The sequence below is a fragment of the Ammospiza nelsoni genome, chromosome 13, assembly GCF_027579445.1.
Source record: "Ammospiza nelsoni isolate bAmmNel1 chromosome 13, bAmmNel1.pri, whole genome shotgun sequence".
NCBI lineage: Eukaryota > Metazoa > Chordata > Aves > Passeriformes > Passerellidae > Ammospiza > Ammospiza nelsoni.
In genome coordinates this window covers 17598913-17624304 of record NC_080645.1, presented here as the reverse complement: position 1 = coordinate 17624304, position 25392 = coordinate 17598913, and the positions used below count along the sequence as shown (strand labels likewise).

Here is a 25392-nt window from a genome sequence, read left to right as displayed (position 1 = left end):
CATATGAATTATCTTGGAGACAGAAATCAATTTTTAAAGGGCAAATGAAAGGATTGGCTGTCCATTATTTTGTCTGTGCTGTACACTGAAGGATTAACGTTCTGCACAAAGCAAGGAAATGGTTTGTAGCTGTCACAGAGGAGGATAGATGGACTAACAAGAGAAAAGGAGAAGTTCTCTACACTGGTTTAGAAACTCTCACAGATCAAAACAACTTGCACCATATTTCATTAGCTTCCTTCCCTTACTGTAGGAGGAGGACACAGTATTTTCATTGCTTTTTAGCAGCAAGTGACCTAACATTCTGAAAACTGAGTAAGTAGCAGAGAAATGCAGAAGGAAGACTGGATTATTATTATTATTATTTTTAAATTCTCACTATAGGACAAGATTAAGGAAAGGAAAAAACTCAAATCTAGTATCTACACTAGATACTCTGGGTTTTGGAGTTCAAATAAAAAACCTAAACTCACAGGGTGAGACCCAAGCATTTTCCTACTGTGCATCACCAAAGGACAGTATTAAAGTTTCTGTAGCTGCTTGTGAAAATTCATCCTCAGGCTTTCTCAACATGTATGCTTTAAAAAACAGGCAGCACTTTTCAGGAACACTCACAGCAGCTTTAGCAGTTAAAACTAGGAAGGAACAAAGACAGGAAGGGCATGGGGTCACGTTTCATCAGAATTTGACTAAGCTCCAACTAATGTGGGTTGTGCCTGCTGTTTGAACAGTATGGAAAAAACACCATGACCAAAAATTCACAATCTTCAAGAATCTGAAAACAGTCCTTGGAACAGAACTCTTGCGTACTTCCCTGGGTTGGCTCCACTCAAACCCAGTCCAAGAGGAGCAGGGGGGAGGCAAATCCTGCTGCAACCAGGGGCAGAAGTGATGGCTCTGAAACTGGAACAGGATTCCACCCAATTTAAAAAAAGAAGGGAAGGAAGCCTAATTTCTTTCAGTCTTAAAGAGAGAGAAACAAAATGATCCATCCACGCTGCTGTAGATAACGAGTGGGATGGGGGTAACTGCTTTATTTCCAAGTGGGAAGTAAATAAAGATGTGATACAGAGCCAACATATTCCAGACACGTCACCTCAAGATCACCCCAGCTGAGAAAGGAAGCTTGGAAATGAATGAAAATCCACATTCCTCTCATCTGACAGTGCTGTCAATCAGTGTTCTCATTACATTTGCATAAGCACTTGCTTTTAATGAAATTCCTGCACACTGACTGGAAGAACGTTGCTAATTACACATACTATGTTACAAGACTGTTTAGTTCACTAGTTATATGCTGCTGAAAGCTCTTCCTTATTTCCATGATGGTCCAGTAGCAAAAAGAACATTGTAAAGGATATTTTACCAAAGTACTGCTGCTGAAAATTCTCTCTCGTTTTTATCCCCCTTAGTACCTGCAAATTTTCATAATTCTTTTTTGAATCATGAGAAGAAGGAAGAAATCCTACCCCACTTACAGACCACCAGGAAAAGGCAGCAGTGGCCATACACCAGCAGATATTGCAAAGAATCCTGAAGTCAGCTTGGGCTGTATTAAATATTTCCAGCCATCCACATAGAAAAGAAAAAACTGAGTGAGTACAGACGTCATGCAATTCTCCACTCACCTATACAGTGCAAAAAGTGTATTATAAATTATGAACTCTGATAGAAAGTCTGACCCATCAAGGTCCTGATGTATTTAAGACTTTCTGCTTTTTATGGAGTAGACCAACACTGGGTCACTGAGTGAAGGATACCTTCACATTTCCATCTTCCATTTTCACATTCATTAAATCTGTTTTTAGCTTGATCGATATTTAAAAAAACAGGATACAATGGACACAAAGCTCAATCTATAGACTTTGAAAAAAAATCTGCATCCTGCAAAAACCCTGCAGTCTGACATACAGCTTTTTCTATCTTTGGGTTCACTTAAATCCACTCATGCACATGACTCTAAAGACAGCCTGACAAAACATTTATTAATTGGAAAATCTCAGTTACAGCAGTGCTTCAAGTATGAGAATTATTTCCTACATTACCCTGCTCACATTTCATGTGGATGCTACTATTTTGTCTCACTTCATTTATTCTATTACTTGTTTATACAGCACAGCTTAACAGGAGTCTCAATGTTTATTTTTTTGCTAGTGTGAAGATCTCAGCACATCCCCAGTCTTTGAAAAGTCTGCGTAATGGTTAAGAATAACAATTCTGAAAGACTCTGCACTGTGAGTTATTTTAGAGTAAGTTGCTGTCAAAGTAAACAATATTAAACAAGTCCAGTCCTTTAATCCAATTCAAGCCAGAATTATGGCAGCTTACATGAATTAATATGTTTATATACTGATGTGAGTACATCCTTAGACATTCACTCTGGGTAAAAGCTGTAACTCAGACACTCGGGCTCTGGGTGCCTGGCAGGATGCTGCAGCCTGGCCTCTGGCAATGAGGCCTGAGGCACACATGGAAATTTGTGCAGATGACACAGGTGTGCCGTGCTGCACGTACCCCAGAACCAGCACCATCCACAGCTGAGCTCACAGCCCAGAAAGTTCTCTGCATCCACACAGAAAGTGAACACAATGGAGCTCTCCACTTACTTAAAAACAGCCGGAAAAGCCCACAGCTCATTACAAAGTATTGGCAAGTAACTTTTTAAAAAGTCACTGTGAATTTTGGTTTGAGACTGCAAGAATTGATCTGCTACACAGAGCTCTGAGGGTACTGAAACCAGGGATAACTGACAGACCCTGGAGCTGAGTGCTGGAACATGACACAGAGACACTGCACCCTCTTCTGGCTACAGCACCCCTGGCCTGAGCTGGGGCCTTTTAAACCCTGGGAGCAGCTGCCACCATCCCAGCCTTCCCTGGTCCCCAGTCTCCAGAGAAACACCCCAAACCTGTGCCCTGCCTGCAGGTTCATGCTGAGCTACATTTCCAAGCTCAGACTGGGCAGTGGCAGAGCAGAAAAGCAAAGTCTGTATCTCAGCTGCCCTCCCCATGTGCCCCCTCCATCATCTCCATCAGTCAGCTGTGCTGCCTGCCCTGCCCCGTGCCAGCACAGCCTCACACCACACAGCCAGCACTCAGAGCAGTGGGGCAGCTGCAGCTTCATCACTGCTCCACTGGGATCCTGCAAGGCTTGGGGATGCCACCAAGCAAGGACACAAAGCCATGGCACAGTCAGCAGGTGGCACCATGGCAGCACCCAGGCTGGGCCCTCCCAGCTCCCCAAACTCCACTCACTGCATGGAAACTCAACCTGCATCAACCTGTGAAACAGGTCTGCAGCCACTGCTGCAGGAGGAACCATGAGCTAGAACCTTCAGAAGAACAGAATCAGGCTGGAAATATTTCAAGCAAATCAGCTGAAAATAGCAAGTAGGAGAGAGGGGAGCACTTCTTTCCACAGTTCTTTCCCTTTCAAAGACCTCTTGCAAAACATTAATAAATTTCTGCCATTTCCCCAGCCTCCAGAAGGCTAGCAAACACTAAGGGAGCAGCAGCAGCCCCTCTGATCTGTCTGCTTCTTTTAACCAATTTAAAGGATGTTTTTCTTCAGCTTCATTTGATTATAGCTAGTTTAGACATCACTTTGAACAACAGAGAAGACCTCTTCATACAGAAATTAAAGTATCTTTACAGCCATATCTTGCAAGAAAATTATATAATGAATTTACATCTACTGTTCTATTTTTGTGTCCTTTTATACAGGTCACTGTCATAAATCAGTCTTGATCTTCTAATAAAGACATGCTAATCTCCTTCACTTGTCAACAAGCCTTGAAACATCTGACCACAAAGTCTTTTTAAAATTTAATTTATGAAAGAAGAATAATTCAATTTACCATTATATGCAAGACAAAAGTCACTGGAGGAACCAAGCTTGCCAGTTATGACTGGAGAACAAGGTGACTACACAAAAAATTCAATGTAAGGTAACATTTTGAATGGTTACCACATATAGTAAGGTGGATTCCACTACCAGAACCAAGAGATAAGAAATGAAGTAATTGGATGCAAATTCAAAAGAAACAGAAGGAGATGAGCCATGCAGTGTGGGGAGGTGCCTGTGGGATGTATAGCATCCCTAGTGTCCTTCCTATGACAAAAGCCTACATGGATCATCAACTATAAACACTTGAAACAGAAATGCATCAAATTTCTTATCTCTAGTTTAGGAATTCCCTAAGTTACAAATCTTTGGAGATAGGGTTGGATCGTGAAGAAATATCCCTGTACATACACACATTCCTCTATAGAACCATGGCATCATTTAGGTTGGAAAAGACCTGTAATGAGCACTCAACGGGGAGCTGTGGGCACGAGGAGGGGTGGGGGCAGCAGACCCTGCACTTGGGGCATTGCAGATTGCAGGGGAAGAACCACAAACTCCCTGTGTGACCAAGGTGCTTCTCCTGTCCAGGGGCACTCAGGACCTGGAGGCTCCAGGGCTTGTTAGAGGGAAAAGTGGAGTGGATGGGCCTTCAGTAACAGCCAAACCGGGTGTGAAATGAGCCACAGGCACATGGCACAGACCTCATGTGAATCAGAGTGCAGGAACAATGGGTGAGGCAGCAGGCAGATGACTGGATGGCAAGTTATTGTCTGAGTTTAGAGCTGCAGCAGTTACCTTTTAAACTCATCATGATAAAATTCTGATTTGCACGTCACCATCTCACTGGCTTGGCTGTCGTCACGACTCCTGACCCCACCAAATACATAAAGCTCAGAGGCAACTCCACAGGCCACTGCCCCAAATCTGAAAATCCAAACAAGGAAAAAAATATTAATGCCATGTATCAAAACCCTTTTGCATACCCCTCTGAACTTTCTTCATCTTTTACTCTTTTATTTATTTATACACACAGATGCCTTAAATATCCAACAAGATGAGTCATGGATATTAATTGTAAGCACCTAATTCAGATCACAAAAAAAAAACCCAAAACAGTAAAAATATTTCTGTCTAAAAATACTGTGAAGTTCCAATTGAACTATACTGTAATTTCTTGCTTTCACTTTGCATCAGGGAAGTAGTGCTTGTAACATCAGGGCTATGTTTCTACAAAATTTGTATTTATTGCTTGGATTCTTGTCTTTACTCAGCCACATGTTAACTACAGGCCACCACAACTCAAAAAGACCTGGTGAGATTCATAGGCCATCTTCTCAGATTCATCAGAAAAAGGACACTTTCCTCCCATCAGAGGTTTGGAAAAGCAACCTAGTCCCCCCACTTCCATTTTCCCTCACCTCCTCTCTTTGAGAGGACAGATTGCTGTCCACTGCTGAGTCCTGGGGTCATAACACTCCACAGATTCAAAGAGTTTTCCATAGGAGCCTCCACCCATTGCATAGATTTTCTTCTTCATAGCTGCATAGCAGCCAATCTTATGGGAAAAAAAAGGGAAAAATATATCTGAAATGACACACAAATGCACAGTATTGAGAGCTCAAAGCTGTCTGTACACACACACAGAGGCATTTGGATTGCCTATACCCCATGGCAAACAATGTGAGGCATAAAAATGCTCAGGCACAGTTTTGTTTTGGAGTATAAAAAGAGAAGAAGCTGCTCACTCTCATTTCATTTTGAGACTTTTTGCTACAGCTTCTACTTGAAGCAAAAGATTAAAATACATATTTTTATACATATATACATACACACACACATACATATATCTGCATTGACTATTTAACAAGAAGCAATACAATAATATAAGATATAGTTTTTACCTTTCTAACCATGGTCAAGTCTGGCTGCTTGGTCCAGGTCCGGCTATAAATATCATAGCTCTCCATAGAGATCAGCTCCCTTTCACCATCCTCACCTCCCAGAATATACAGAATCCCATCAATCTCTACCACACCAAAATTATGTCGTGCCTAAGGAACATCAATAAAAACAACATTGAAAAATATAACTGCCATTGGGAATAAATGAACACAATCTTATTTTTCAGACTAAGTGTCTGCGAAGTGCTATTGGTATTATGCCTGGTTTTTTTTAATGGTGAAGTCCTAAACTTCATAAGCATAAAATTATTAATTTAATCAACTAAACAAAACAAAGGGTATCAAAAGGAGAAAAAAAAAAAAAGCAGAGTAGCACAAGCCAAAGAGACCACAGAGAAATCTAGGAAGAGAGCTTGGCCATATTTCAGTTCCATAGTGGTGGTCTCTACAATGAAGCTGTTGCTTTCAGGTCTCTCTAGCAGCAAAGCCTGAACTCATTCTCTGTGCAAAGGCAGCTCTTCTATTTTGTATGTATGAGCCCAGCTACCCCTCAGTCTCATAGCAAACATATCACAAGCAGGAAATTTAATGCATCATAACTAAAATTGTAGTCAAATCTACATGCCTTTGTCAACCAGAGATTGCAAAGAGGAAAAATCTGTGGTAAACAACTTCTTAATAAACACCCTGTGCTGATTTACAAAGATAAAAACACAGGTGTATTGAGGATATATGTTTACAAATAACAAACTGTTACTTTTTGATGGAATGTAATTATGAAGAAGGAAGCATTAACTCAAACCAAACCTAAATATGTCTGTGCAAGCCAAGTTCTGTATGTTGGCCAGTCCTCTGTCCATCTTTTCTGCACAGTCCGATCCCTTTGTCCATCTCAGAGGTCTCTTGTTTTAGAAGGCCAGTACACGCAGAACATTAAGTATACTATAGGACTGATTCATTATGAAATTCCTGAAATTTTGTAGTTCATCTTATAGTAAGCTCTTCACCAATTGTTTAGTTTTTCCAGATCCAGCAGTCAGCATCAGACCACAAGAACAACAGGATATAAACAGAAGTCAGTCTGCAGCATGATTTTGAATGTGTAAGATGCAAGCGACTGGAGATTCAGAATAAAATTTTGCAGAAGAAAAGGAACATTTTGCCAAAGTAAAAACTTAAATCCCAACAGTTAGATAGAGATCTTGCCTCATGCATTGGTGGTAAGGAACTCCATGAATTGGTGTCTGGATCATATTTCTCTCCAGAGCTTAGCGTTCCCTTGTTTTCATCCTGACCACCAAGCACAAATAAAAATCCTTCTGTAAAACAAAATGTAACATGATCTTAAGAAAAGGACTCTCAAGAAGAGGACTCACACCTGCACACTGAGTAAAACAACATGACTGGTGAGCTGTATTCTGAAATTCACCAAGAGATCCAGACCCCAGACCAGTCACAGGTCAGACTCTGGACTGGAGAAGGTAAAGCACATACTTACATCTGACTCAAGTCTGCCCCTGCAGATACCCTTCAACAAATTCAGTGATGCAGCAACTACAATTTACTTAAAACATGAAATACTCCTGGAGAGACAGACGTAGCAGATTCCCACAAAATGTTGCAGGAATAGTGATTTTAAGACACTTAGATGACAGGGATTTTCACAGAATCAAGTACAGTTTTGGGCAGACAAAGGGGAAGCAAGAAATAACCCCAGTGCAGTCAGTCTTGAAGAAGATACATTATTATAAACTGTATGTCAGATTTTGAGGCACTGGTAAGTTTTGATAGCATGGACTTTACAAAGATGAAGTTCCCCTTTACCTGCTGACAATACTCCATGATTGATCCTTGGAATACTCATAGGAGCAAGTTCAATCCAGAGCTGTCTATTGGGATCATAAAGAGGACACATACACCGCATCACTGAGGTTGGTTTCCGTGATCTGAACACAGGGTGGGGAGGGAACAAACAGAAACAGAAAGACAAAGACAGAGTTTTACGAGTTCACTGTTAACAGCTCGTGTCCAAAGCTGGCTTGTTCTTGTTTTCCTGTATATTCATCACGTGGCATTTCCCTGGTAAGGAGAAGATCCCCAAACCAAACAATTGAGTTTGTATTTTACAGACTTGGAGACAAAAAAAAGCTGATTCACTTCATTCCTACTGTATCTGCCTGTAACTTTTTTTATGAACTTTGAATGAGCTGAGAAGAACTGATAGACAGTATTAGTAATGTCTGAGTAAAATGATTCACAAACTGACATGCAAAATGTTATCTGAGTGGTTTACTACACTTCTATAAAAAGCTAACATCTAAATGCTAAATTTATTTAAACAGGACTGAACCCTCCCTTCTGCTGCAGGGGGTACTCTAGAGAAGGAAGGGATTATAGTGTGGAACAGGAATTTTCGCCTTATCTCAGATGCACCAATAATGACTATTTTATTTTTTGGAACCACATCTATTATAAACAAAACAGTTTAAATCACATGTTCATTACCCCTAAGTTATGTTAGACATGCTTTTCAGATCATCAGAAAGGATTCTGTTTTTAAGTCTATTCAGTTTAAAAAAATCTAACCAACACTTACTGAACAAACAACCCTACTCAAAGTTTACTACATGTTGAATGTCAGAAACAAAATAACTATTTATTGCTGAATCACCCCCAAAGGTATTTCAGGTGTGTCTGACCAACCTAAAACAAACCCAAATGATAGAGTAACAAGCAATAGGTGCCCACATCTGTGTTTTCAGAGCGGTGAGCGCAGGCACTGGGACCAGCTGTCACACCACTGCACACTTACACTCTCTCTTCTCCCCCAACAGTCACGATGCACTCGGAGTAGCCCCGGGGCTTGAAGGAGGCCAGCATGGCCTCTCCCTGCTGCGGGGGTGTCAGGGGGATGTTGTTGCACTCCTTGACGATCTCGCGCACCAGCGGCTCGCTCATCATCTGCTCGCGCAGATACGCCGCGTCCAGCCCCGACACCCACACTGCCGACATCACATCCTTCATGTGGACCTGGGGACAGGACAGACACAAAGTCACCCCCAGCACGGAGGCACCTGGACATGCAGATGCTTCTGTGCTTAGTAAATACTTGAGAGTTTTTGATACTGGTGAGTAATAAACTAAACAAGAGAGTGTTAGTAAGGAAATGCATCAAGTCCTCGAAGTTTCTCTGTAAACATGCTACTTGCTTTCTCATCATCTAAACAAGATTATATAATCAAACGTCAAAATGGTGCCTTTTATTCTTAATGCCTATTAAATAATGAAGGCAGCAGATAATATATCAACTACACAGCATTCACTCTTTTACTGCAATGCTGTGGTCTGGATTTCAGGCAAAATTCAATAAATTCTGTAAGATTAGTCCTGAAAGAAACAGATTTCAAGTTCCCACTGATTAGAATGAACACTCCAATTTGTGACATGCTCAAAATACAAACATTTGGATGTCCTGACCTTTCTGGATTCCGAATCATGAGAAATCCACCTAATCACCGCTTCAAAGACGTATCTTTCATTTCCAACATTGAGCTTTTCCATGGACAGCACTTCTTTCAGTTTTTGAGGAGTCAGTTCCAAGAATTCCTCTGTGCTGCTGACATCTCGAAAGTGAGTTTCCAGATACTCTGAGGCAAGGTAGTGAACATGATGCAAACAATAGTGCAGTGCAAAGTCCCGAATACCAATACAGTTCTCAGCAGCTATGCAACCTTCTAAAAACTCACAGCAGAGAGTTTTTAAGTCTGTAAGCAGCAGGAGATCAGCTGCCTGTACCACATCTTGGATAGTTTCTTCATTTAGCCTGATCTGCAAGAATTAATTTAGAAGTTATAGCTACTATCACTCATTTGTTCCATGACATGCCCGCAATCATTACACTCATTCTCAGTGGCTGAAAAATGGAGTATTAATGCCAGTGTAAGGATCAGGAGAAACTGATATGACTGCTAACCATTAATTAATTAACACAGGGTTGGAAAGGCATTTGCTTGACAGAAGGTGTGGAGCAGAAATTTTGATAAGTTCCTGAAGTAACCAACCATAAAATTGCTCATCTCATCCAGGAACCTAAAATGAGTGTTGCTGTAATAAATAAATACATTCTTTTAAACACACATGAGGAATGAATTTCAAGCCAAATCTGCCTTTCTTTTTTCTGCTAAAAGCTAACCTTGTTCAGCAATCTCAGTGTGGTTACAAATAAACTGGACATACCAACTTTAATTCCTGCTAAGGCTCCTGGCAGGCAGATGTGACAAGAGCCACAGAGGTGGGAACAAGGGGCAGGGAGGGAGGGTGCCTGGTGTACTGTAACCCTCAGTGATGGGGTCTCCATCTCTGTGGCTACCAAAGCAGTCCTCTGTCACAGCTGACAAACACTGCCTGTTTTAAAGCAGATTACTGAAGGTAGCCACCAATTTTAATACAAGGATTTGACATTGACTCTAAATTTTAAAGTCCTCCCCTGCTACACAAGAAGAGGAGACAACTCCTGCAGAGACTACTGCCTCTACTTCATATGCACAGTCCCACTCTGCAGAAGTTTTATCACAAAGCTTTAAACTTCTTTCAGGATAGCAGTGTTAAAACTCCAGTTATTTTGGCAAATAGTCCAAGTGAGGTTTAGGGGGTTTGAACACCATACCTGCCCACTGAAGATGTAGTCTAATATCTCTTTCATGATATCAACAGATATCCCTTCGAGTTCAATCTTGTACGTTGAGCCATCATCCTTTGGAGGATTGTAATTCAATTTTGTTCTAAGAGAAGAGAAAAGGAAAAGAGCAAAGTTCAAAATCTGGGCACTGGTTGCTGTCAGTTTCTGAAGAATCTGAAATCTCAGAATATGGATGTCTTGAGCCACAACAGAGATGTTAAAACCTTTCAATGTGATGGAAAAACTGTCCCTCGAATTACCACATAGGCATGGCCTCTGATACTGCTCATCACTTTTCCAAACTGAACAAATCTGTCAGCCTTGCAAACTACCCAGGCCATCAAAGAGCCAAAGTATGTTTTATCCCAGCTCATTCATCACAAGCATTCAAAAACTTCACTCAGACTTCCAACAGAACAGCAGCTCTGCTGACAGATGAAACACGAGAATTTGCTTTGATAAAGGTGGGAAAAAACCCAAAGCAAAACAAAACCAAAACTTTTTTTACCAAGGAAGAAATAATTAGAGTTAGCAGATGTGATCAGAATATTCACTGGCAGCACAAACATTTGGATTGCATTACCATTTTGTGTAGTTTATGATGTTATCAGCCTAATGCTGTGCCTGGCTGTAACCAAGCCATGCACTCACAGTTGAAGGGAACAGCCCATGTGCTGCTCAGCAGAGCTTTAAATATTCATTTACATCAGTGGACACTTCACTTACAAGCCATTTCTTTAAACATACCAGGAGCACTGTGATGTGCCTGTGAAGAGAATGGTGGAGGCTAGGGGAAAAGGTGAGGAAGTAATAATAGCACAGCAGACACTTTGCTTTCCACCAGCTGTCAGTGCAAACACTTCTTACAGGAGAGACAACTTTAATGTTCAAAAGGGAGCAGCATCCACCAGTTTGGTGCAAACAGACACAAGAGCTAATAAAAGACCAGTTTTTAACATATTTTTCCACATTTTGGTCAATGAAGAATACATTATATAAAGACAAGAAAGTTTGTTTCCCCACTTCTGTGTATATATAGTGACCTACATCTATACCACAGCACTCTAAAATAAACGCTCTTACAACTTTTAAACATTCATTTGAATATATCCTTAGATAGAATCAGTTTCTTAATGTGAAAAGCTGTGGCTCTGCTAAGCTGAAAGTGTCCAGCCTCCTGCTATCCATACTCATGCTAAGCAAATACATAAATAGGTCTTAGCTAAGGGCAGATTCTGCCTCACTTACTCATATCGGAATAAATTAAGTTTCTCACAAATTGAGCTGTAACTCACATCAAATAAAACCTTAGTCTGTAAGGAGCTATTTTTAAGTGTGAATAAGGGCAGTAATTTTAGCCCTTTAGTTCATCATCCTTGTGGTCCTGCCTTCACATTCCTTTTCTACTCTGCAGAGCACTCAGAGATAGCGGTGCCCATGCACCAGGGCTGGAGCTGCTTCCCCCTGGCACAGGTCACAATACAAATAACAACAGCAGCGTGGCGTGGGTTAGGAAATTGTTTATTTCCTAACACCTGGAAGGAAATTAGGAAAGTTATGTGACTCCCATTAAAGCTCATGCTGTAATAGCAGGCACTGATTTACAGCTTGTCAGCTGAAAACTCCTGCCCCAAATGTACATTTCCAGCAGAACATACAACTTGTACCTCAACCTGAGCCATCCTTGCCCATGTGCAGTGTGCATTTTCCATGTCTACAAGCTCCAAACAGAGCATATACAAACAGGGCAACGTGCCTTTATACTTCTAACAGAGCAAAGGCTTCTTTACACACATTTTCAAATCTATCCAAACTACCTCCATTTACACCTGATTTCGGGGATTCTTGGTTTGTAACAAAAGGCACTTCTGGATTCCTAGGATGAAACTGTGTATTCTTTTAATTTAACATAAAATGTATCAAGTTTCACAGAGTCTGGCTTCCTTCAGCAGAAAAGACAGTTGGGTGATCTCTGGATCCCACAAGAGTCAGGTACCTGTACGTAGCTGTTATGATCCAATACACAGCACTATCCACACAGAACCTGGGGTGTCCAACACACTGAGGGGCTTGAAACAAGTCCAAGGCATATAATAAGCATGTTGATGCCAGCACTAATGGGGAGATTAGGGAAAGGCCTTGTGCTATTTATCACTAACTTTCATCTTAGCATCACCTGTACACACCCAAGCTAAATCACCTCATTGCGTGGACTTTACACTGACGCCTCCTAGCAATAAGAAAGTGTTGTTCAGAGTTTTTGGGTCTTATCAGGGTAGATGTTCTAATTACTGTGTACTTTTTCAGGCATCAACAGCTCGTGACCTTTAAAGAAACTACCTAGGCCCTAATGCAAAGCCAAAACACAAAGCCAAAGCAGAAAAATAGCCTTGAGAACAAATCAAATTACTTCAAAGTTACAGACACTTGTATCTAGGCAAACATTCACCTTATGCAAATGCTTCCCAGTTCAGATTAAGTTTTGTTCCTATCATCTGTCATGGGAAGCAATAGTGATGCATCTGTCACATGATTTTAATTTGTTGGTTAATAAAATATAAGGTTATTTATTTCAGTACAAGTACTTCTGAGCTATGCCAAGACAGCAATTCCCAAAGGCAGCTGGAGGTACTCCTTGTAACTCACATCAAAACTGCAGGACAGCAACTGCCTGTTGGGAAGAGGGGAGGAAAAATATGATGCAAGGACATGTTATAACCAGGTTTGGGGCTGGAAAAGTTTAAAAAAAAAAATCATGAGTCCAAATGGAAAGAAAGCTGAAGGAGGAGAGAAAAGTAGGAGGTGTGCGAGCAAAGGGCAAGGAGCCACATCTCCTCTTGCATCACCCAGCACCAGCTGTGACCTGCACCCACACCTCGCCTGCAAACTGAGGCCTGGGCATCCCTGTCATAACACCAGAGACAGAACGAGAAAGTTTCCAAACAAATTTGTTCCCAGCTCAGAAAACAATGGGCAGCACATGGAGAAATACTTAACCCTTGCCTACTATCAAATTTCACTTTAGAAAGTAAGTTAGCAGCTATGCTTAAGCAGAGGCTTTCCAATCTGTCATCCCAGAAGGAGGATGCCTTCTTGCTGCCATGCTCCTCCTCAGGGTGATTTATTCAGCCTGTGATTTGTGTGGCTGAGAGCTGGAAGTGGCAACCAGCAGCCCAAGGTGCAGAGATGGGCCAGCTGCAGCACAGCTGCTCCTAACACAGGCATGTGACAGCTTCCTACTGAGGACAACATTTCTAATTACTTTAAAAGCACTCCAAGCTGCCAAACTACAGCTGAAAAGGCTGCCTCAGTCTTCCTTAATTCAGATGGAAGACCAGAACATCGAGATCTAGAAGGAAATAACCCTCCCAGCCAACCAAAACCCCCATGAGCTGGGAGCAGAGCGCAGGCAAGACAGAGCTGGAGGAAATGAAACAAGGCAACTTCTTCATCCTGTTTTCTCAAGTAATTTAATTTTGAGCAACTTAACTCCATACATGTTTTAAAACAATAATTTCCATTTTTTAATTAAGACCATGATTGTAAGTTGAAATTGCTTCCAGTAACATTAAACTGTTCCATAAATGCTCAGCATCCACCCCAACATCCTGTGCCTCATCAGGAAAACTGCTGGCACACACAACACCTTGAGCCAGTGGCATAAGAACAAATGGGTTGATGTTGTGTTTTGATGTTTTCTGTGTGACAAATTTAGAATTTGCTGTTCCACATCACTTAAGGAATACAATCCTAATGAGTCATCTGAAACGCTCTACATGAGGCAGAATGAGGATAAAAACTCCAGTACCTCTTCTGTGTAGGTAAGCAGTACAAGCAAGGTGAATCCTCAAAATGAAAACACAGGCTCAAGAACTGATATTGATGCTGCTAGGAACAACAATTTACATCTAATGACATAAAACAGATTCAAATAATTAAAAAAAAAAACACAAGCAAAAAGCAAAACAGGAAAATAAGAGTGTCCACAGCTCTTATTAAAATTAGGATGGAACTTCCAACTTACTGTTATTTTAAAAGAGCAGAACAAATCAAAGCACAACCAATACTGCTGACCTTACAGCCAACCCCTGTGAAAGCACTGTTGTGGGACAGTTAAGATTTATAAGATGCAGATTGAAAAAAAAATCCATATGTCTGAAAACTTGGTTTTCTTACATTTTACAGTTGAAAGTTTATAGGAGGGGAATAATCACTTTTAAATACTCAACTAGACAAGACAACAAACAATATGAAAATTCAAACTCAGAACTTGGCCACCACCAACACCACTTTCTTTCCTGAGTCAGACATAATTGTGTGGGAATATTTTCATCTTTGAAATCTCTGCCTTATCTGTAAACTACTAAGAAAAGAAATCTGATGTGTTTTTAGAATGGTCACATAAGTTATACAGAGAACAAGAGCACAACTCTTGGAAAGCTTTAATCCTTGGAGTGCTGGTATATTGGAACCTAAACAAACAAAGAAAACACCTGTCTGCAAAGACTGTGCCTACCAGAATGCTCCAGACCACATCTACCACAAGCAGGTTGTTGATATTTACAGTGAACAGCCATCAGAAAATCTGGGAAACAAGAGACAGACACTTTGGGTTTAATGCTTTGCAACACAAAACTTTTACCTGCTCTCACGTCACCACGGTGCAAACACAGTTTGCTGACCTACTTACACTGCAGGGTGTCAGGAACCAGACAAGAGGGAGACACTTGTTCTTTTGGAAAGGAGCTGTCTTCCCAAATTAATGATTTTGCTCCAGATTAGCCATTAAGGGCTGGTCTACACATGCTTTGCCAGTATTGCCACACTAGCAAACTTTAATATTCACGTAGCAAAGCTGTCCTTCGAAACCAAAGGGCAATAAAATTGGGGTTTGATGATTTATCCTTTACCTGCACTAGTGTTTTGGCCTTCTCCAGAGAGCATCAGCATTTTAAAATGAAGTTGGACCTCCAACAAACTGTTCCAGCAAAGACATGCACCAAACCTAAAACATGCTCACAAGGATGACTCAGTCCCAAAAATGACAAGTGAGTACTTGGAGATTTTGCATCAGTAAGGAGAAAACAAAAAATCTGCTTTTGATGCAAACATAAGGTCAATTTAGTCTCCTGGTCTGGGCTTCCTTATGTAGGTTTTAGTCTTTCAAGTACAAGCTTTCCATGGTCAATCTAATTAAGTCCCAGTTAAGACTGACCATTTTAATGGTGAAGTTTTTCATTTGTCTGCCTTTCTCCTTGCAATGTTTTCTCCCATACAGGCTGGTCCTTCTACGTGCAAAAAAACTCCTTAATAATCACATTATTAAACAGGTCAGACATAAAAACATGATGCAGCAGTTCACTCCACCCACCACCATCCCCTAAAAAGATATTTTACAACCAAATCAGAAGGTTTCCTTTGAGGTCGCACCCTGGCCTTTAGCACCACACATAAAAGTCAGTCTTCACCACACCCTGCAAAGGGTGCCAGCTCTCAGAAGATTTTGGCTATGCCTCTCCTGTGTCTCTCTCCTTAAGATTATCTCCAAGTCCAACTTCAGATCTCAAGGCAAACGAGTCCATTTAACAGCTCAGCACAAAAATTTGCAAAGTTGCTTTGTTTGCTTTAAGAGAAACAAAAACTGTGATATATAACTTATTTTTTTCAACTATTTAAAAGTTTAAGTCAGGCAAAAATGTGGCTTCCTCCCTTTCCATAAGAAAAGGAACAAGGCAATTCCTTCAACAGCAGCACAAGGGACCTGTACAGGGCTCATGGGCTTTGCTCAATGAAGAGCTTGTTTACCATGAAAATCTGAAATTACCCTGATTACACTGAGCTCATCCAGAGCTAGATTGTAATCTAAATTGGAAATCTACCCTCAACCAGAGTGTCTTGCCTAAACATGTGAGTTAGCCCTAAGTAGACAGAACACACACTCAACAAACTGTGCCCAAGGATGGACCCTGGCAGCTCTCAGCAGCACCAAGGACCTGATGCTTCATTTCACTTTGGGTTTCTTTAGCCAGCACAGAAAACAACCAAGCAACTGCACCAGCTGAGCTTGCCAACAAGTGACACACAGGCAGTGCAGATCAGCTGCTGGGCACCTGTGGTTCTGCACCCTGTGCATGCCACAAAGCACAGCTCAGGCTCATCTCTGATGTGGTGGAGCTCACCTGGTTCAGCAGTCACTGCTCATCTGTGACAGAAACACCTGCTGGGTTTAGAGAGGTGGCTTGGGTTTGGTTTTCTTCTGCTCCACCTGACACTCAAGTCCGCTCACTGAACAGATTCCCAGCACTGTCACACTTTTTAGGAAGCAGTTTACAACCAGGACTTCCTCAGAAAAACAAGAGAAGACATTTTTGAAATAGAGTTTTAAGCCAAGAAATTAAGAGTGTCTTACTTGAAATATGTCTTCTTTCAGATTAACTCCACTTTTAAACCTGTTAAAAATGCTTTTTTAGAAGAAACAAGTACAGTGTTATACAGTACCCATGCTGCTAAATTTGCTGTTAAATATATTTAAGAAACACAATGCTGTGCAGCATGTATGTGTCTAATAACCCAAATATTCCTGATTATTATTATTCAATTAATTTAATTTTATTTCATTTTATTCCTGTAAATATTATTATTTAACAAATACCAATAGATCTGCTGGGAAAACTTGGATTAACCAAGTTTTTATACCTCACTTATCCTTACAGCACATGGGAGCAATAAGCAACAGAGCTGGAGAAAGATTTTCATAATTGATGGTAAGTATGAAGTCAAATGGACAAAATTATAAGTGCATGAGTAGTGTTGTGGAACAGCTGGAATGTGTTTGGAATCCAACTGAGGGAAGCACCGGAATTCTGGATATGCCCAGAGCTGGAAAACACAGATCTGCAAGACTTTCCCGGAAAGCAATGCCACAGCCAGATGGAAAAGGAACCAGGAACATGGATTTCATCAGCACAGGAGTCTCCAACACAGAGCACTCCTCATGTCCATAAACAAGAGCTGCAGCAGGCAGCCCACATCATCCAGGGGATGTAAACCAACATGCCTGGGGACATAAACCAGCCACCAACCACATGGTATTAGGGACATACTTCCTTGATAGGGACCAGGACTTTCAGGGCTGTGCATAAGCAGTGATTTATTTTGGTTTTTTGGACATATTAAGCTATGGCAAACATAAAATATGGAAGGCAAAGACAGGAGTGGAGACTCTGTGCATGGGTAGCACTACATTGGTACTCAGTACCAGCACAGAGAGAAACTTCTGTACAATATGCAGAATAAGAGTCTGAACAGAGGGAGGAAACAAATCCTTTCAAACCATTCATTACTGTTCATATTTGTCAGTCCATGCCAGAAAAAAAGTTCCTTTAGTAACTACAGATGAGACCAACACAAACAAAACAGGTTCAAAGAATTAAAAAAGAACCCACCAAAAAAACCAAAACAGAAGTGAAGCATTTCTGACTCATCAGCTCCAGACACATCAGCATGTTCCAGCCACAAAATACATTGTAAATCAAGGGGAAAAAAGAAGAAGAAAAAAGGTTCTTTTAATAATAAAAGTTTTGCCAAACAAGGCAATTAATACAAGTGTAAAGGTGAGCCACAGAGTATAAATTACCCAGACATCCCAAGCAGCCCATCCTGCCACACCTTCTGTCCCAGCTCGCCTCTTACGTCAGGCACGCAGATGAGCTGCGCGTCTGCAGGTACAAAGAAAGGACAAGAAATTTCATCTCTGCTTCTCCTGGGTAAACAAGATGCTCTGATTCCCAGTTCTCCCTCTGCCTGACGTGTAGCAGCAGCCCAACTGTATTTTTTTTACTATTTTGGGCTGGGTAAAAGCCTTATGGCTTCTTCCCTTCAGGCGATCTCTAGGGGCCTGTCAGAGCAGGAATATAATTAACAACTCCCCATTCAAGCCTGGTATAGTGACTTCTAAATCCCTTTTTAAACCATAAACTTTTAACATACCTCTATCACTGTTGCCCCTCAACTACTTATCCAAACATAACATGCATGTAGGCACTTCTGAGTTGTGCCAGGCAGAGTTTCTGGCCAAGGCAACTATTTTGATTTATAGCATCTCAAAGTCACAGAGACTTTACAACTCAGCTACCACTAAAACATAACAGGCTGCATTTCAATTTATTTTTTTTAAATCAAAACCAAAACAAAATTATGTCAAATTAAAAAAAAAAAAAAAAGCCTGCAAGCAAATTCTGGCCTGATCTGTTCCTGACTTCCTACTGCCAGGGCAGCCTCCAAAGCTCCCAGGAGACTGCCAGAAACAAACTTCTCAAAAGAAATCCTGAAGACAACAATGGCTTCAGAGCCCTCCTTGACAGTGCAGTTACCACAACACCACCCTGCACACCCAGTGAAGAGGGAACAAGCCCTGGCACAATTACAGCATGATCTGGCTAAAGCAGAACTTGGGAGCACGGCGTTCTGACAGCCAAACAGCTCCCAGCTCCAGCTGCCATTTGTGTTTCTGACCTCAATAGTCATCTCAAATTGAAGAAAGTTTTAAAACACTATAAAATATATCTATAAATGTCGCTAAAGACCAAACAGGTACCAGGAAATAAGCAGCAGAAACTCCTGGCATGTGTTGGCTCCTACTTGACCCTGCTCTATAATATTCACTGTCCAACAGGTGTAACAAGAAGTGTCCAGTGGCACCTCCAGGGTGCAGGAGGCACATCCCAGCCCACCTCCCACAGCAGCACTCACAGATGCTCCCAGACACACTCACACAGGGATGGAGCCTCAGCAGGCTCCCCTTGTGACAACTGCAAATGCTCCAAGTGCCAGCACACAGAGGAAAGGGCAGCAGGTCAGTGATGGGGGCACGTCCCCCCACATCTTCATGGAAATCTATTTCAGCATTGCCTGTGGCTCTGCAGGGTCCTACAAGGTCTGCAGTGTTTTAGGGATGTCAGAAGGTTGAACAGGACAAGTGAGAAGATGCAAAGGCTGTCAGGTTATTTCTGACCAAAACCCATTTACAAGCAGTGCAGCTATTTATAAGTACATAAAAATAATATGAACTTAACCTTACATTTACATTCTTGTTTAGTTATATTCTGCTCCTCTGAAAAAAGATTTAAATATGATTACTGGTCCATTACTGAGTTTCAAAAGCCTTGGGGAACAGTATAGAACACATACAGCCATCTGAAATCTGCTCACGCAGATGCGTGAAAATCAAAGACAAAAACTTGCTGAGGTAACAAAAATGTCTTAATTCAATTTGTAATGCAGCAGCACAATCCCTGCGTAACACCATTAAATTTGTCCAAGAATAAGGGCTTAAATATCCTCTTTGTTGAGGTAGTTCCCATGTGCTCCCTGTGTTCCAGGCAAGCAGACAGTAGGTGAGCAAAATATAAAGAGTTGCAAGTTTCAGCTGGCCAGGAACGACTCATGCCAGACAGTGACAGATCTGTTGGGACGGGAACATCTGCTGCTACTGCTGAGGATACCAGGAATGCTTGGACCAAATCTAGCCTATAAAAGGTTGGCAGATCTATGCCACAAGTCAGGCCAAACTTACTAGTGCAAGCATGGTTTGCTCAGGGAAAAGCCCTCTCACGCCACTGTGATTTACATCAAGCTCTCAAACGAAATAAATTAAACAAGGGCAAGGATCTACACTAAGGCAATTGCCAGGACAAAGAGTGCTACTAAAAAAAAAAGGGCAGGTTTCTGGCTGATTTGTTACAGAAGAGAAAACCAAGAGCTAACCTGGCTTGAATATAACCGCTCTGGGATGCACAGCAGCATCACCTTGAGCCAAACCACACTTTGTCCTGTGGCGGTTTCTTCCTGAGGAACCCTCCTTTTCTCAGGCTCAGGAACATACCACAAGATGTTAGAGATATGCAGGGAGACTTCTGTGCTTTGTACATGGCAGGATTTGCTCCAGGGGCACACAGAGGGATTAGATAAGCCTGTACCTATAAAGGAATTCTGTAGGAATTCACACAACCACCCCAGACCTCTCTGGTCTGAGAGAGCTACAAACCACTTGGCATTAAGCAGTTGAGGCAAAACCTCAAGAATGAAACTACCACAAAAACTAAAATTCTTACTGGTCCCACAGACTGAAAATTTTTAAATTAAACAGTTTTTTTTTTATTTTTCTGTACTTGCAGAAGCCACCCTATGGATCAGACAGGCAGGTGGGGCCCATGACACCAATAACACTTCCAGTGTGTCTCTGCGCTCCTTCATGCCTTTTTTCCTCTCCCCACTGAAGCTGCTATCTTTGAGCTGCATGGATAATCCAGTTGCCAAATAACTAGGGGGAAAACACATCACTATAATTTACAAGAGTCCTACTCATAACCAGTCAGCCAAACAGCTTCCATGCAAAACTAAAAAACAGGTAACGCTCCTCTCTCCATGGCTGCACAAATCCTTCAGCACACACAGACTGCTCACACCCAACCACCCCCTCACAAAGTCCATGCCTACTTATTTTCCTACTCACACCCTAAACTAAGTATTCATGCAAACCCTACAGTTTCTGAACTCGCCCACCAACTTGCCCACAGCCACAGCACACAATGAGACAGCCAGACACTGAAAACACCACATCAACTCATCCTTCCACTGCTTCACTTCAAGGTTCACATAAACGATTCTTTTTATTCCAAGTTTTACTTCTGAAAGTACTTAATGGATTTTTCAGAGCTTTATATTGGAATTTTTCAAATGAGAGCAATCTGAATCAATTGGCATTTGGAGACTGTAACAGCCTGTGGTACCAGAGCTTTGGAGTCAGCTACCCTTAAAATACAGGGCAGGAAATTCTTGTGTCTCCTGCAATAACTGTTTATTTAGAGGCCTAAACTGATTTTCTTTGAAAAACCAACACTCCAAATAAATAGGAGTTGCACAGACTAGGTACAAGGTGGAGATTAACTTCAACTCCCAAAAAAGCCACTGTGTTTCCTTGGCTGGAAACACAATGCTCCAACATTGGCAACCTACCTGACCAATCCTACCCAATGTGAGGACCAGCTGGACTAAGAGACTGATCCTGGAGTGATAAAAAGAAGAGAGACAGACAGCAAGAAAAAATTAGGCTCTGCAGAGGTGGGTAATACAGATGTGTTTCCTAATGTGCCATTCAAGAACTAGGTACACGTATTTTTGGTTCTTTACATCTTGAAAGCCTGAGAAGACATGAGTAAGCTTAAAAAAAAAAACAAAACACAAAGCTCACACTTAATCATATTTATATATTAGTGCATGTAACCTACTTTCACACATAGCTAATGAGTTCCTTCATGAGATTTGAACCCGAACAATTCTGAGTTTAAAAAAACCACAACTCTAATGACTACAAGTTTTGTTGCTAATGTAGTTGTGTCTGGAGCTCTTATTCCTCACTCACAATTAACCCATGTTTCCCCAGCACACTTTTCAGAGACTGACAAAATGCAAAACTTGAAGATGAAATTCTGTGAAAATGTACTTCTCCATAGGATAATCTACAGTATCTTTTAGTTAAGATTTTTTCTTCACAGTAAAAAAATTGACATTTTCTGTAAACTCATCCTGCTGTAGCAGTAGAACAGCAGTTTTTCCAAGGACATGACCTCTTACCACCTACAGCAACTCTTCTGAAACCTAATGTCAGGCATATGGTCATCTAAAATATGATGTCCAATGACCTAAAAAGCATTCAGGCATTTTGAAGAGTATGAATCAATGCCTCATTTCTATTTCACATCTTTGATTTCTTTCACCACAGTCTTCCAAACCTGCTTCTCTAGACAAACAGTGACAAAAATTATTAGTAGTACATAGGCACCACCATGTCCTTTTTGCAAATTCTCGATGATCTTCCTTCTATGTGCATTTTATTTCATATCTCAGCTCTGCTAGCTCAGATGATGCAGAAAACTGTTTACTTAAGTCTGTGCATGATCACTGCTATTTAAAAGTTCTTCACCAGCCTCATATTCTATTTATTTTTAGTTTATTTTTGTACTTGAGAATGTTTACACTGTACTTCAGTGGTCACCCAAAATAATGTATTGCCTAAAAGCAGATGATATGACACTGCAGAAGGCTGAATTTTTTCAGACTGTAGCATAAAGAATTCCCATCCTTACCTAGCAAAAAAATGCAAATTTTATGACAACTTCACAGGAAGCAGCAGCTGAAAGAAATGTCCAAACAGTACACAAAGTCTGCTACATATTTATGTTAATCCTGTGTTTAAATGGTACTGAAGGTCTGCTCCTACTTTACACATGAAGACAAAACAAATGCCTTTATTACTACAAATGAGTGGACTTAAAACCCATTGAAATTAACCACTTGTATGTTTTGTTTACCTGCTCTGACATGCAGACATGTACCATAACACCTCGTGGAGGGTATATTCTTTTCACCTGCTGTCACTGGACTTGTCAGCACCGAGTGTGATGGGGTTCAGGCCGGTGTCAGCAGGACTCTCCATGACCTGGGTTTCCCTGCACACACAGCCCAGGAGCAGCTGCCTGCCAGGCTGAAACCATGACTGTGCTAATGCAGCTCATCCTCCCCAGCACTGGCTGTCAGTGGCACAGTTCTGACTGCACATGCTGGTGACAGCCCTGCCAAGAGCTGCCAACGATCCTGGCACCGCCAGGCTTTGTCCCTCTGGCAATTTCCGAGCGATGCTCTTGGATGTTGTGGGGGCACAAGCGATGGGAAGACAATCCTGTATTTTTATTTTTTTAATTTAGAAGCCCGTGTACTTCAGAACCCATGACCACCACCTGGAGCCCTGTCTTGCTAAAAGACATTAAGGAGGAAAAAAATGATGCTGAAGTGCTGACTCGGTGCGGCCGAGGGACACACAGAGCCCAGCGCCTCACAATGCCCCTGGGATGCTGCCCCTCGGCCGGACACCTCCCTCACCATCCTCACACTTCTCTCTTTAGGGGTCACTACTTCACACCAGGCGCTTGGCAGCAATGAAGTTTGGGGGGGGATTTTTTCCCTGGTGGGTGACACAGCCTCTCAGAGCTGGAAAAGCAGCGTTGTGATGCCGAGAACACGACAGCTCCTGCGGAGGGACTCGGCGGCACGGGAAGGAGGGAAGGAAGGAGGGAAGCAAGGAGGGAAAGAAGGAGGGAAGGTGGGGAGGAGGTGGCCCAGTAGCTGCTCCCACAGAACAGCGGGTGTTGGAAGGGAGCTCTGGAGATCACCCAGCCCAGCTCCTCTGCCTCAGGACAGGAGCTCCCACCTGGAGCAGGTGACACAGGAACGCGTCCAGCCGGGGTCTGAATGCCTCCGGTGAGGGAGACTCCACACCCTCCCTGAGCGCCCGGGCCAACTCCGGGCCGAGGCGCAGCCGGGGTCCGCAGACCGCCCCGCCGGCCCTCCCCGGCTCCTCCGCCCTCACCCGCGGCGGATCCCGCTCCTTACATAACCCCGGCCCCGCTCCCCGCAGCGCGGCCCCTCCGAGCGGCCGCCCGGGGGCCGCGGGCCCGGCCGTACCTGATGTAGGGGCTGGCGGCCGCCAGGATGTTCTTCTGCACCGGGATCTCCTCGCCCTCCAGCACCAGGTGCGCGTCGCAGAACCGCGTCTCCTCTCGGAACGAGCTGAGCGCCCGCAGCAGCCGCGCCGGGTGCTGCGGGTCCGACACGGCGCTCGGGCCCGACATGGTGCTGCTGCCGCCGCCGAGCCGGGCCGGGCCGGGCCGGCTCAGTCCCTGCCCTCACACCATGGCTGAGCGCCCGCCCGCCGCTGACATCATCTCCCGGCATCATCTCCCCGCGCCGCCCCGCGGGGGCGGCCCGGCCCGGCGGCCTCGGGCACCGCGGCCCCTCCGCGGGCGGGGCGGGGACGGCCCGCGGAAATCTCGGCTTGGTCTCCTCACGGCTTTGGAATGTCGCTAAAGGAGGTCCAGAGAAGGGAACGGAGCCGGGGAAGGGGCTGGGGGGGGCTCAGCCTGGAGAAAAGGAGGCTCAGGAGGCACCTTCTGGCTCTGCACAGCTCCTGGGCAGCAGGAGGGAGCCGCGGGGGGAGCAGAGTCTTGTCCAGGCAACGAGACACAGGACAAGAGGAAACAGCGCTAAGCTGCACCTGGGGAAGTTTAGGGTGGACATTCGGAGAAATTTCTTCCCAGAAAGGGTGATCAGACATCGGAACGGGCTGCCCAGGGGGGTGGTGAAATGACCACCCGTGGAGATGTCCAAGGAAAAGGCTGGAAGTGGCACTCCATGGGTGACACGGTGGTGTTTGGTCATAGGTTTGACTCGGTGATCCCAGAGGTTTTTTTCCAATCTAATTGATTCTGTGATCCCGTAAAACTGGTCTTTTATTTATTTATTTATTTGTTCTCTAATATGAGCTGAAGGTGAATGTTGCAGGTGTAGGCACAAAGAAAAATAAGAGAATGAAAATTAAATACAGCAAGACTCATTGTGGCAGTGTCCCTTTCCACAGCTGCCCACTGGAAATGCGGCCTTCTCCAGCAAAAAAAGATCTTCTTTACAACAGTTCACATGATAAATTTTAGGCTGTTTATTATCGTGCTCAATTGCAAATTAAGAGATTACTTGACTCCATCTGCTTTCTTAACAGCATCCAACATTAAAGTAGTGAAACTATTTGCACTGAGTGAAAGTGTTTCACAAACTGTGATCTGCTGTAAAACAGACACCCAGCTGATGCTGCTGGGAGGGACCAGCACAGCAGCTCCCTGTGCTCCCTGTGCTGACAGGCACTGGGATCTCCCAGCCTCTGGAACACCCAAATGGATGTCCTGCTGCCCATTCCTTCACTGGGAAAACAGCATCTTCAGAGGGTTTGATCTACTACAGCTGTGGTGGGTCACATGCTTTTATTACTTTTATTACTTGCATTTCAGTGAAATGTAACAAAATTCTATCATTCACTCAGTTTGATGGTGTCCCCAAATAATTTTTCCACTCAGAAAA

The 25392-nt window shown here is 42.8% G+C and overlaps 1 protein-coding gene across 1 annotated transcript in view; it reads right to left on the bottom strand.

Moving 5' to 3' along the window:
- The window catches only part of GAN (gigaxonin), a 40167-nt gene extending 16054 nt beyond the window's left edge, over nt 1–24113 (bottom strand). The window contains exons 1-9 of the mRNA XM_059481449.1: nt 23947–24113; nt 10414–10528; nt 9225–9575; nt 8560–8777; nt 7572–7693; nt 6954–7066; nt 5748–5897; nt 5265–5401; nt 4642–4770 (exon numbers count right to left, since the gene is read on the bottom strand). Of these exons, the coding sequence (XP_059337432.1) occupies nt 4642–4770; nt 5265–5401; nt 5748–5897; nt 6954–7066; nt 7572–7693; nt 8560–8777; nt 9225–9575; nt 10414–10528; nt 23947–24113 (1502 nt within the window). The remainder of the gene's footprint in view (nt 1–4641; nt 4771–5264; nt 5402–5747; nt 5898–6953; nt 7067–7571; nt 7694–8559; nt 8778–9224; nt 9576–10413; nt 10529–23946) is intronic.
- Nucleotides 24114–25392: the final 1279 nt, after the last annotated feature.